The sequence below is a fragment of the Nerophis lumbriciformis genome, linkage group LG35 (assembly GCF_033978685.3).
Source record: "Nerophis lumbriciformis linkage group LG35, RoL_Nlum_v2.1, whole genome shotgun sequence".
NCBI lineage: Eukaryota > Metazoa > Chordata > Actinopteri > Syngnathiformes > Syngnathidae > Nerophis > Nerophis lumbriciformis.
In genome coordinates this window covers 21,638,463-21,652,958 of record NC_084582.2, presented here as the reverse complement: position 1 = coordinate 21,652,958, position 14,496 = coordinate 21,638,463, and the positions used below count along the sequence as shown (strand labels likewise).

General features: G+C 40.0%; 1 protein-coding gene across 2 annotated transcripts in view; it reads left to right on the top strand.

Moving 5' to 3' along the window:
* smpd3 (sphingomyelin phosphodiesterase 3) overlaps nt 1–14,170 on the top strand; it is a 105,696-nt gene extending 91,526 nt beyond the window's left edge. For both annotated transcript variants that reach the window (XM_061928046.1, XM_061928047.1), the window contains 3 exons: nt 4,674–4,737; nt 5,942–6,110; nt 11,693–14,170. In XM_061928046.1, the coding sequence (XP_061784030.1) occupies nt 4,674–4,737; nt 5,942–6,110; nt 11,693–11,794 (335 nt within the window). In that variant the 3' untranslated portion in view covers nt 11,795–14,170. The remainder of the gene's footprint in view (nt 1–4,673; nt 4,738–5,941; nt 6,111–11,692) is intronic.
* The last annotated feature ends 326 nt before the right edge of the window (nt 14,171–14,496 follow it).

Here is a 14,496-nt window from a genome sequence, read left to right as displayed (position 1 = left end):
ACAAATCTTTATATATCTAGAAAGGGTGGTCCTAAAGAGGTAGGCATTTTTTGGAGGTCTCAAGAAGGTAAAAAAATACAAGAATGTGTGTGTGTATCAGTAAACGAATACCATGAAATATCTTTCATTTTAATGTATATTGTTTGTATATTGTTCATTAACAGTCTGATGTCTACGCAAAGCAGACTTTAAACTGACATATTAAAGAAGCATTTACACCACAATTATTTCTAATTGATGCAGACTAGATTGGGTCTACCTTTCGTCTTTTGAAGTACGTTATAAATTAGAGAATGGAGGTAAATGAAAGAGAGGAAGGGGGATTATCATATTTCATCAAGTTTATGCAAAGAACATATGATCTAAATCAGGGATGTCAAACTGGTTTTAATTGAGGGGCACATTGCAGGTGTGGCTCTCATCAGAAGGCCGCTTGTAACAGCGAATAATGTATGAATTTGCCTCTGGATATCATTATTAATTATATAAATTGTCTTAAGTAGACTGTCGATTTTACAGTAAAAACTTTACATTTACAAAATTTTACAGTAAAATGTAGCGTTTTTTGTGTTAAATTGGTTTTTACAACATTATATTATTAATGGAAAAACAGTAAGAGTTACTTTTTTACTCTGGCAACTTAGCAGCCGGTTTTTCTACCTTAAAAACAAATGTACCGTCTTTCCATTTAAAGTATCCATCCATCCATTTTCTACCGCTTATTCCCTTTTGGGGTCGCGGGGGGCGCTGGAGCCTATCTCAGCTACCATCGGGCGGAAGGCGGTGTACACCCTGGACAAGTCGCCACCTCATCGCAGGGCCAACACAGATAGACAGACAACATTCACACTCACATCCACGCACTAGGGCCAATTTAGTGTTTCCAATCAACCTATCCCCAGGTGCATGTCTTTGGAGGTGGGAGGAAGCCGGAGTACCCGGAGGAAACCCACGCAGTCACGAGGAGAACATGCAAACTCCACACAGAAAGATCCCGAGCCTGGGATTGAACCCAAGACTACTCAGGACCTTCGTATTGTGAGGCAGATGCACTAACCCCTCTTCCACCGTGCTGCCCCCATTTAAAGTAATGCACAGTTAAAAACAAGATTTTAGAGTAAAAATATGGCAGCTCAGTCAACAGAATTTTGAAGAACAACGTAAAATGTATTGTCATTTTCATTAATTTGATGGGTAGTTTGCTGTAAAATCATAAGTCAAGCAGATATTTAAGTATGTATTTTTATTTAGAAAAAAAAGGTTTGAAAATTATGATAATACACTTTAATATTTGTTGTAATATTGGATACTAATAAAGTTTAAAAGCTATGCAAAAAAAAAAAATGTCGCGGGCCAGATCTGGCCCCCGGGCCTTGAGTTTGACGCCTGTATTCTAAATGAAGAGGAAACAAATGTTTTTGTCTTGCGCGGAAGAGAACGTCTATTTAAACCCACTAACAGCATTAGTCTTTGATTGCTAACTTCCAGTGTACTCAACTTGTGTTTCAAAGTAATGAGTCATGCTGCCATTCTCTCGTCAATGCACATTTTGGAAAACTGGAAAAGAGACCAAACGGCGCCCTCAGCTGGTGGGGCCAGAGGGCCCTACCTGCACCACGAAGAACTGCCTGGGTCGGCTGCGCACGGGTGCCTAATAAGGGCAAGAAGGCAGCTGCAATATTTCAGAGACTATGTGGGTCACAACGTGGGCGGTGCCAGCTGAGACTGTGTTTTTGTAGTGTCTTGTTCTTCTTTTTTTTTTTTTTTTTTAAAAGCCAATGTTCAGTGCTCTGAGGGCAAGGGCCTTTGTGAGGAGGCGGTAGTCTAGCGATGGGAATATTTTGTAATGAAATGTAATTAACCAGTGTAGGCTGCAGAGTGCAGCGGTGGGCTTGCCACAGTCTTAGACAAAGAAGAGACTAAGGAAGTGTTTGGGAAGTCTTTGTATTGTATATTCGATGGTCGTGTCACTCTCCCAGGACAGAGTGACTGTGTGATGGGTCAAGAAGACGCCAACGTGGAATCGTCGAACAAAAAGCTTTATTTGTTTCAGCGAGCCTCAGACTAGAACTGCAGCTTCCAGGAGAAAGAGTATGGACATAATCACTCTTCTGCTGTACTGCCGGACAACTGTCCTTAAATACCTTTTACACAAAGACCCCCACTCTTCGTAACTTTAGCCTTGGAGCCGGTCAGTCTGGACAAAAGCCCAGCTTGTTGTTTGGACGGTTAACCTATTTCCTCTGATCGGTTTGAGTCGGATGACCTCCGACCCCTATCCTCTACTCCTACCTGTGAGGGCTTCCTACCAGATGTTGCTAATGTCTTTATACTTCCTCCTAAAATCCAAACTTGCATTCCTATAGGCTTCCAATTTCCTGGGGACAAGAGCCACCACTCTCTGGAGCGCTTGTGATGGACATGTGCACTTTTGACCTTCGTAGAATAATCCTCTAAAAGATTTTGTGACCAAATACAAATACATGCTAGCTCACAATCATATAAGAAAATTGTATACGGTATAATTTACCACAGTGTGTGTGTTTTCAAAGACAGTCTACGTCCTTTATATTGCCACTGCTATTACAATGTGTTACATTTAATAGATGCAGATTCTTTCAACTTTATCCTTCATGATGCTTGCAACGTTTGAGCAGCTTGGACCAAATCGTGTTTAATTTCACTTTCGCTTTTCTTTTCTTTGACACAGTCATCAGATACAAGCCTATATTGGCATCCATACGGGCGATTAACCCTTAGGGCCTGTGACGTAATTTTTAGGTACAACATTCTTCCATCCATTCATTGATTTTCTACTGCTTGTCCCTCCCGGAGTCGCGGGGATTTGAGGCCTAAGCCAGCTGCATTCCAGCGGAAGGCGGCGTACACTCTGGACTAGTCGCCACCTTATCGCAGGCCCATTATTTAAAAAAAAGTATTTGTCTGCACACAGGAATCTTTAACTTATATTTCAAAACGACATGACTATTGATCATTTTTTTGCCGTCCAAAAATAATGTCACCATATTGAATGGAGACAAGTTAAGCACACGCACCAAGTGAAAAATGAAGGTTAGAGTAGCCTGTTTCTGTCATAACGGGGACTATGGGGTGTTTGTATTCCCGAGATGCAAGTAAAGTTGGATCGGACATAATTTATTTTTACACTAACAAAAGAAACAAAAGGCGCGCACAAGGCGGAAGTACAAACTTGGCTAAGAAAACAACACTAGCACTTGGGCAAAAAAGTATGAAGATGAAATAAATAACACTTACTGTGACGTGAAAAAGCATGAAAACTATAGCATGGAATACAAGCATGAATGACCAGGGTAACAGAGTTAACGGAGTTAATGTCGCCAGGCCGACCAACAGAAAATGACAAGCTTAAATAACACAGACATGATTAACAACAGGTGCGTGAGTGAAAACGTGAAGCAGGTGGAACTAATGGGTTGCTATGGTGACCAAACAGGAACTAAAAAGAGTCCAAAAACCAAAACAGCACATGGCCAAACAAAACATGATCACAGACATGACAGTTTCACTCGAAGGGTCTCCCGATACAATTGTTTTCACTTGTAATACGATACCGATATTGGAGCCTTGAGTATTGGCCAATACCGGTATTACTCTAATACGATACTAGCAGGAATCACTCATACTTTTATTATTTTGTTGTGTGGAATGTTAGAAAAGGTTTGATCAAGTGAAATTATTCAAACAGAGGACGATGGTAGGTATGAAAAAAACTAACCTATTTATTATTTACATTATTACGCAGTAAGTAGTAAACTGCAATATTGCTCAATTAAGGACACATATTACATACATCTAGCCTGTGTGCAATTGTGTGCTGAGCTGTTGCGTAGCTGCGAGCTCCTTGTAGCCTATATATGACTTGACTAAAATACAAGTGAAGTGTATTGCTGGTCTTGTCGCCCTATCCCGGGCATAAGGGCAACACGGCAGTGCAGCTGGATCAAAAGAGACTTCGGAGACGCTGTACTGAACCAAAAGTTGCTTTATTACAAGCGAGCGTCATTACACAGGACTGCAGTTCCTGGGAGGATGTCAGGTCAAATATCAAGGACTCCTCTCCTGGAGAAGCCAAACCATCAGTTATATATTCCTTCTTTCTCTGTCTGGGTGTGTTCTAAGTCAGGACAGCACAACCTCACCATGTAAGGAGATGTTCCCGTGTAGTGACTGGAAAACAACTGCTTAAAGTCATAACTCAAATGTTGGCGTTGAGCTAGACAGGTAGTCTCTTCTCAAGGATAGGGCTATCACTTTTGCATTTCGAAGTCCCAATTAGAGCCTCTTTTCCTACGAGAAGTGATCCAATCCACCTGCGAATATCAAACTAAGGGGCCTTATCTATTTTTGTGCTCAAACTGAAATACCACTATTTAATTGAACTTGGTGGTTTGCTTTCTCCAAGGTGAATATAAACATTCACCATATGTAGAACATATTATGAGTTAATTAATTCACTTCACAAGAAAAGACCAACCTTATGTGTTTATTGGAGGACATTTGGGTGTTAATTGGCTGTGCAGCTTTGCGAAAGGAAACACACTACAGGACTGCTTGTATATTGTTTCCTAATGACTGTTTGCAGGATGCATGGCAGTGAAGTAAGGATGTATTTCTGTACTGCTACTCCACAGGTACACTGCTGGACCCCAGTGGCCTTTATGATGATGACGTCAGCTCACCGGAAAATTTACAAAAGTAAGTATTTTCTTCCTTTGGAAGACATTTAATTGGCTGACACTCGGAGTCATGATTCTTATTCTAATGATGGCCAGGATCTGCATACTCTAGGTACTAATTAGGTATTAAGCCCAGTATGTGTTGCATATTTGTTTATAATGTATGTTTGGGGATGGGTATCTTTCACATTTTTACCAATTCCCAGTACTTGGTAATCAATATTGATACACAGTGGTACCAAATCTTGGTACTTGTGTGTTTTTGTGGGAGTAATTAATTTGTTTTCAATAATAAAAATAATATTTTTATTATTTATTTATAATAAAACTGTGCTGTCCGGTTGTTATACTTTGTTTTCTTACACTTCTGAGTATCATTTGCAAGTATGTATTCATTTCAATTTGTCCAGTCAGTTTGTTGAAATCCCCATGTAAAATCACCACTAATAAATAGCATGTATATGACATATTCAATGTAAAGTAGCATAAGTTAGCACATTTTAAAGCCCCACTTAAGAACCCCCCCTACATTGTCTTACATTGGGTCACAGTGGGTGGCAATGTACTGCATGTGCAAAATCAAACGAACTGACTAAAAGAAAAAAAGTTTTAAAAAAAAATCAAAAACATACAGAGAAGTGTCACTGAATAAAATTAAAAAAAAAAAAATGTAGGTAAGTGGAAAGGTTCATTGTCAACAGTGAGTGTCACATTTGTCCTAAAAGGTCTTTAATTTAGCTATGTAACTAATCATAGAGCCTAGCCCCAGGTCAAGTCAAATTGTTTGGTGTACCCCTCAAATTATATTTAATTTTCTCTTGATATAAGAAAAAATTGAGGTCCTGAGCCATAGGGAGGCCTTGGGGTCAAACTGTGATTTCCACTCCAATAAAATCTTTCTTCGAGCTAGTAATGATGCAAAGGTGATACTTTTCCTAAAAGTCTGCTTAATTTTTTGATAGTTTGGTGGAATTCCGAAAATAGCCAATTCTGCACAACTTAAAATTTAGTGCATCTGCGAGATGTTTAAAAATATTAATCCAGTAGGCTTTCAGACAGGGACAGGACCAGAACATGTGTCATGTTTGCAGGAGTCCATTGACATCGATTGCATGCGTCTGCAATACATTATTCACTTCTGGTATGAAACTCTTTGTTGTTTAGGCTGTGATCCTCACAGTCGGTTAAAGCACGACCCACACCTGTGATGTCTGTCTCGCCAGAGTGATGGAGAATGAGGAGGGCAGGAAGGAGTACCTGGTGTTTCCTCCCAGTAAGAACCAGTGTCACCCCAGCAACCAGAAAGGGCGGAAGATTCCACTGAAAGGAAACGGACGGCGGATTGATTACATCATGTACAGCGATGAGGGTCTGCAACAGGACTGGAAACTGGTATGCTATGTACTGCAAATGGAAGTCAAACGAAAGCACTTCGGAAAAAACTTTTGTTTTGGGATTTGAAAACCCAAATCACCTCGTCTCACTCTGCTCTCAGTCACTTGATGCCACATTGTGGCAGAATCTGTAGCACTTATGTATTGCATCTTCCCATCTGTCTAGTCCAGAACTGGGCAAAATACGGCCCGCGGGCCACATGCGGCCCGTTATGATTTTCAATCCGGCCCACCGGACGTTCTACATAATTTTTTTAAACCTTCAACATCAAAACTGGCGCCGCCATTATGACGTGCAGTGCTGTTTTTAAATGACCGTAAGTCTTGAACTATAGAAAGTATTTAAATGGTCGAAATCTGCACTTTTAGGTGTTATACGAGTTAATACGGTAATCTATGTCACAGCAGCTCAGACGAGGAACAAACATGAGTGAGTGGGATTGGTTCCAGAGCAGCCAGCCCAAAACGCGTGTGTCAGAAACAGATGCGGAAGCATATTTTTACATGATAATATATCATATTGTTGGTGTTTATTACACTTTGGATTCATAATTGTTATGTACTGAGAAAGGAAGGAGGCGACAACCAAGGCAGAACTGCGTTTTACAAGGTTTATTCAAACCTTTGATGAGTATGTGGCATGTGTATGCTACTCTAAGTGAATGGGTGTAGACTATGTGTAGAATTAATTGTGTAAGTGTAACCAGGAGTTGTTGTCTGTGAGTGTTGGATGTATCCTTCGTCGAATCAAGGGGGCTAGGCGAAAAGGCAGTCTGTAAACAGGCAAGGGGTCGAGGGTAGGAGCGAGGCTGCGTAGTCCGTGTCCGAGCAGGGGTCGAGGATCGAGGAAGGCAGTCAGAGATCCGGATGGATGTCGAGAGGCAAAACACGATATCGGAAGATGGGGAAGACACTGTGGGAGACACAAGGGACATGAATAAGGGAGACAGGGCGAGCGCACAGAGAAGGCGAGCAAAGCACAAGGGAGGAAATGCCAGACGTGATGCTTACTGGGAAGATGAGTGATTTCTGGCAAAGGTTCCTCGGGTCCGCTGGTCTTTATGCCGTTCCCTCTCATCAGGTCCAGGTGCGTTGATTTGTGATTGTCTGCAGGCTTGTCGCTGCATGGGCGTGCTGCGCTCAGCGCGAGCAGGGGCGTGTCTGAGTGCGCTGCCAGCAGAGGTGGCGGCAGCTCCAGCTGCCGAGGAAACGTGGGTTCGAGCCAGCGCCGTGACAATAATTTGCTGATTTTTACATTTTTGTGGTGTTTTGCTTGATTGTAAAAGATCCACAACTATGGAGGAGCTGGTCTGAGAAGTAAAAAAGGAGCGACGTTCAGACATTGTTAATATTCAGTGTTTTATTGTTCATAGTTATATTGTAAATCCCACTTTCTTTATTTTCATGGACATTTTGGGTGTCCGATTCAGTAAAAAACTGTAAAATTCCATTCTGTTTTTTTCAGGTGGTCTGTCATAATGTTTTTAGAATTATATCGCACATTGCGACTTTTGGTATTAGTGTTCCTGGAAAAAAAGGGACCCAAACACACATACTGTACAGCAGATGTTTACAGCTAAATGTATATATATAAGTTATACACAGATACACATTGGCCCCCCAGACACATTTTTTCTCTCAATGTGGCCCCAGAGTCAAAATATTTGCCCAGCTCTGGTCTAGTCCTCACCTGAGATGGAGCCTATCCCAGCTTGCGTTCTGCGAGAGGCAGGGTTTCTTTCTGGACTGGTCATCTGTCAGTCACATATGTTTATAATTTAAAGTCTAAAATTAAGGGTGAGAAGCATCGTCATTTGGGAGAACAGAACAGAATGGAATAGAGTGCAGAAATGTTTCCAAGTTTTGCTTGGAAGTCCTAGCAGGTCGCTCTCTCCACAAGACCAAATTTATTACCAACCACATCGCTGTGAGTTATCACAGACTTCCTCACAGCTAGCAGCACTGTTGCCAAGGCTGCATATTACAAGCAACTTTTTTCGAAAGTCTCTTGCGATGTTCGTGAGTCGTGGGTTGCAGTTTTTCAGAAAAGGTGTTACAGATTATAGATGTGTGCATGTTAACTGAATGTGCAGAAAATGATCTCTTTGGTAAAAGCGCCGTATGAATGCAAAATCCGCATTTAAATAGACAGGTCTGCACCACTTTTCAATTGTACACAGTGTTAGTAGATCACACGCAACACGCCTACTCATACAGTAGTACACGATATTTTGTTTTTTGCACACGCTGTTTAGCGCCTGGTATTTGGATCTTAGTAAGTCAGGCCCTTACTGTACAAGCACACACAAACATTGGAAGGGCAGGAATATCCTATTACTTGCAGAATATTATACAATGGTGAAATGATTCCTTTAAAACCTACAGTCGTGGTCAAAAGTTTACATACACTTGTGAAGAACATAATGTCACGGCTGTCTTGACTTTCCAATAATTTCTACAACTCTTATTTTTTTGTGATAGAGTGATTGGAGCACATACTTGTTTGTCACAAAAAACATTCATGAAGTTTGGTTCTTTTATGAATTTATTATGGGTCTACTGAAAATGTGACCAAATCTGCTGGGTCAAAAGTATACATACAGCAATGTTAATATTTGGTTACATGTCCCTTGGCAAGTTTCATTGCAATAAGGCGCTTTTGGTAGCCATCCACAAGCTTTCTTCCTGATCGTGGCAGTGACAAAACTGTGCCATGCACTTTCTATTTACGAACAATTGTCTGCACAGACCATACTTGCCAACCCTCCCGAATTTTCCGGGAGACTCCCGAAATTCAGCGCCTCTCCCGAAAACCTCCCGGGACAAATATTCTCCCGAAAATCTCCCGATTTTCAGCCGGAGCTGGAAGCCACGCCCCCTCCAGCTCCATGCGGACCTGAGTGAGGACAGCCTTTTTTCATGACGGGAGGACAACAGGGTGACAAGAACTAAATCATCCAGACTAGAGATAAATTGTATTATTATGTTTATCAACAACTTTAGCATTTTGCTTGTTTATCAACAACTTTAGCATTTTATTCATTACATTTTGAAACTCTCAGAAGCCAAATTATGTTATATTCTTTAATATTTATTTATGCAAGTTTGAAGTATCAATTATCCAAACACAGTTTTGTTTGCATATTTTCAGGATGTAGATATATATATATATATATATATATATATATATATATATATATATATATATATATATATATATATATATATATATATATTTATATATATATATATATATATATATATATATATATATATATATATATATATATATATACTGTGTGGAGTTTGCATGTCCTCCCCGTGACTGCGTGGGTTCCCTCCGGGTACTCCGGCTTCCTCCCACCTCCAAAAACATGCACCTGGGGATAGGTTGATTGGCAGCACTAAATTGGTCCTAGTGTGTGAATGTGAGTGTGAATGTTGTCTGTCTATCGGTGTTGGCCCTGCGATGAGGTGGCGACTTGTCCAGGGTGTACCCCGCCTTCCGCCCAATTGTAGCTGAGATAGGCTCCAGCACCCCCCGCGACCCCAAAGGGAATAAGCGGTAGAAAATGGATGGATGGATGTATGAAATACTTGACTTGGTGAATTCTAGCTGTCAATATACTCCTCCCCTCTTAACCACACCCCCAACCACGCCCCGCCCCATCCCCGACCACGCCCCCACCTCCCGAAATCGGAGGTCTCAAGGTTGGCAAGTATGGCACAGACCATAAGCTGCTTTGAATTGGCTCCAAGCGACTTTCCTGACTTGTTCAATGATTCGTCGCTGAGTTCCATTGTCGCTTTTGTAATGGAGTCTAATGACTGCATCACATGAGCTCTATTTAAATGGGCTCAGAGAAGTGAACAGGTGTCGTCAATCATAATCACTCACATGAAGTTAAGAGGCCATACCATGAAGCTAATTTGATTTGATTGTAACTTTTCTACATCACCAAAATTGACCATGTATGTTGCTGTATGTATACTTTTGACCCTGCAGATTTGGTCACATTTTTAGTAGACCCATAATAAATTCATAAAAGAACCAAACTTCATGAAAGTTTTTTTGTGACAAACAAGTATGTGCTCTAATCACTCTATCACAAAAAAATAAGAGTTGTAGAAATTATTGGAAACTCAAGACAGCCATGACATTATGTTCTTTACAAGTGTATGTAAACTTTTGACCACGACTGTATGTTTTAAATTCAAGGCCCGCGAATGAATGATCTATGGGCCCCGGGATGATATTTGATTAGTATTAGAACCCGCCCGCAGGCCACAGCCGCCTGGTGCTGTTTTGCACGCACCAATACTCCATCAGTGTTGGCGCTAGGAATTTTCAAAATGGGGTCCCTGAGACCCCATCAAGTCATAAAAATGGGGTCCCACAGTAAATTTTTGGGGTCCCACTTTTATGTCACCGTTTTGAAAACAATGATAAATGTATGCATTATCCTGTTATATCTCACATTCTATATTGTGTTTTGGAAAAAGGTTGTCCTAGACCAGGGGTAGGGAACCTATGGCTCTAGAGCCAGGTGTGGCTCTTTTGATGACTGCATCTGTCATTATCTGCTCAGATAAATCTTAGCTGACATTGCTTAACACGATAAGTAAGAAATGATTCCGCTGGTAATCACAGTGTTAAAAATAACATTCAAAATTTAAAACATTCTCAAGCATTGTAATCCATCCATCCGTGTTCTATCGCACCTGTTCAAGAAGTCGCATTAATATTTTATTTATTTTTGGTTAGCTTCAGAATAACAATGTTATTAAAAAGAATAAGAGACTTATTATACTCTACTTAAAAATGCACTTATTTAGTTGTATTCAGTGTTAAAAAATATTGGTAACACTTTAGTATGGGGAACATATTCTCAGTAACAAAGACTTAATTTAGAGTTATTTGGACACCAGGGGAACATATAAGGGTTAGGGTTAGGGTTACTAATAAGCAATAATTCTGAGGTTATTGAGGGAAGACTTTTAGTTAATGGCTTCCTGGTTGTATAATAAGGCCATGCAGAATAAGGCATTAATAAGTACTTAATAATGACTAATTAAGACCCAATATGTTACTAATTTGCATGTTAATAAGCAACTAATAATGGTGAATATGTTCTCCATAAAAAAAGTGTTACCAAAATATTATATGGCTCTCACGGAAATACATTTACAATATTTGGCTTTCATGGCTCTCTCAGCCAAAAAGGTTCCCGACCCCTGTCATAGACGTTACTTAATTCATAAAAAAAATTGTACAAAAGAAAGAAAAAAAATGTATGCATATGTAAATGTATTCAGTTATAAACATTCATTTACTTTCTTCTTTCCTTCATGGATCTAAACGTTACCGATTTTTTTTTCTATATTTTTATTCTAATATTTTCAGAATGTTTTTGTTCTATTTTTGGCCAAAGTAAGACAAAGAAAACAATCTGAAGTTGTCTTTATTTTTGTAGTTTTCATGCCATTATTTTATTAGTCCGGCCCGCGTGTGCACAGATGTTCCTCCATGAGCTCAAATGAGTTTGACACCCCTGCTTTAAAATATGTTTCTGTCTGCAGGAAGTTGAGGAGGTGAGCTTCATCACACAGTTGGCGGGCCTGACAGATCACATGCCTGTAGCCATGCGATTGGCTGTCGCGACAGGGGAGGAGGAGTCTTAAAGCACCAGCATGTTGTCAAAGTGCTGCCATCGAAGGATGAGAGTCAACCGAGCGGAGCAGACGAAGTTGTTGAGGACAAGAGAAGGCTGAGAGGGACGATGTTTCGTGAGTAGCCTGAAGGGACACAAGTGGACGGATGGAAGGAAAAGCCATGTGACTCATAGTTGGGGCAAATAGGGTTCCAAAATCAGAGCGACGATCATATCTCTGATGAAACACATACAGCTTGCACACCAACGCAAGCCATTGCCATGTTTGTTAGCGCATCCTCTCTGCTACACTTCCTGTTGCCATTGTTTACACGTTTATACTGCATCTCTTGTACCCACACAAACCTTTAGCGACTGTGCATAAACACATGAAAAATGACCACACTCGGTCCACCACACGCTTCACTCTTCTGCCTGTTTGTTACTCAGAAATGTATTTCCTGCTGCACCAACGATAAAAACGATAAAAGCAAAACGTATTCTGGGGGGATTGTTTTACTCGTACTATAGTGACTCCAACCCTTTCATGGGTTACAGGCGGTCCTCCTGTTACGATATTTCATGTAACAACGTTTTCTGTTATGACGTTTCCTGTCACAGCGTTTAACGTAATAGGATGTTCCTTGTTACGACATTTCATGTTTCATATAACGACGTACAAGGTCTTCTGTTACGTCGTTTCATGTTACCATACCTCATTTAATGTTACAGTATGTCGTTTCATATTACGGTGTTTCATGTTACGGCGTTTTCCGTTATGACATTTTCCGTTAGGGCATTTCCTGTTACGACATTTCATATTACACTGTTTCCCGTAGTGACGTCCTAACGTTTCTTGTTAGGACATTTCTTGTTACAATACTTCCTGTTATGATATTTTATGTTTTCACGTTCACATAACCACGTTTTCTGTTATGACGGTTCTTGTTACGTCGTTTCATGTTACAGTACGTTGTTTCATATTAAGGTGTTTTATATTACTGTTTCATAATACAGTATTTCACGTTACGACGTTTTCCCGTTACGCCATTTCATTTTACGGTGTTTCAACATACGGTATGTCATGTTACGATGTTTCCTGTTACATCCCTTTGTTACGACATTTCATGTATTTAAGTTTTAACACAACATTTCCTGTGAGGGTTTTTCCCTTTACGAGGTTCCCTGCTACATCCTTTCAACTGCCGCCGTTACATGTAACAACGTCTCATGTAACGTTTCTTGTTACAACGTTTCCCGTCACAGGGTTTCGCGTTAGGTTTTGTGGTCACGGTACACTCCTACAATTTTTATTGCGGAGGAATGCGTAGAAGAAAAAATACATATTTGTGTCGCCGCACTGTGGAAGTACGACGACAATGTCCCTTTGTTCTTTTTAGTTAACATTTTTCCTTCATGATGTCTCCCAAGCTTGTGTCAGATTTTTCTAATGGCAGCGCATTAAAGAAAGTGAAAGTGAAGTAAAATGACACATGGTATAATGTTAAGAAAGTGTATAAATCAATATTGGTTGTATGCTCGGTCAAAGACGCTTAAACATCACAACCATCATGTGGGATGAACATTTTATTTTTGACCACTAGTTAGTTAAGCAGCGTAGTGGTCTCATTATTGAAACTTCCTGTCTTTTCCTCACTTGCAACGACCCTTCCAGTGTGCAAGACGAGCCCAGTTATTTTTTTTAATTTAATTCATGTGTTTCATCTTTGTATTGTTGCATTTTGCATGTACTCAATGTGTTCTCCTTACAGTATAATTCATTTTGATTTCATTTAAATACAATATTTGACCTACAGTACAGGCCAAAAAATTGGACACACCTTCTCCTCATTCAATGCGTTTTCTTTATTTTCATGACTTACATTGTAGATTGTCACTGAAGGCATCAAAACTATGAATGAACACATGTGGAGTTATGTCATACTTGCCAACCCTCCCGGATTTTCCGGGAGACTCCCGAAATTCAGCGCCTCTCCCGAAAACCTTCTGGGACAAATTTTCTCCCGAAAATCTCTCGAAATTCAGGCGGACCTGAGTGACGTGTCGACAGCCTGTTTTCACGTCCGCTTTCCCACAATATAACAGTGTGCCTGCCCAATCACGTTATAACTGTAGAATGATGGAGGGCGAGTTCTTGGTTTCTTATGCGGGTTTATTGTTAGGCAGTTTCATTAACGTCCTCCCAGCGCGGTAACAACACACAACAACAGCAGTCACGTTTTTGTCTACCGTAAAGCAGTTCGTCTGCCGTAAACAGCAATGTTGTGACACTCTTAAACACGACAATACTGCTATCTACTGTACATGGGACAATAACATCTACAGCTTTTAGAGAGTGCAGTGCACAACTGCGCACACAACAAGGAGACGAAGCAGAATGCATCATCAGAGAGGGTGTTCAGCATGGTTAGAAAAATAGTGACAGAGAATAGAACAAGGATGGACAATTCAACCCTTAACTCAACAATGAGTAGATGAGTGTTATGTGTGTGTATATGTGTAAATAAATGAACACTGAAATTCAAGTATTTCTCTTATTTATATATATATATATATATATATATATATATATATATATATATATATATATATATATATATATATATATATATATATATATATATATATAGCTAGAATTCACTGAAAGTCAAGTATATCTTTTATATATATATATATATATATATATATTAGAGATGCGCGGTTTGCGGGCAC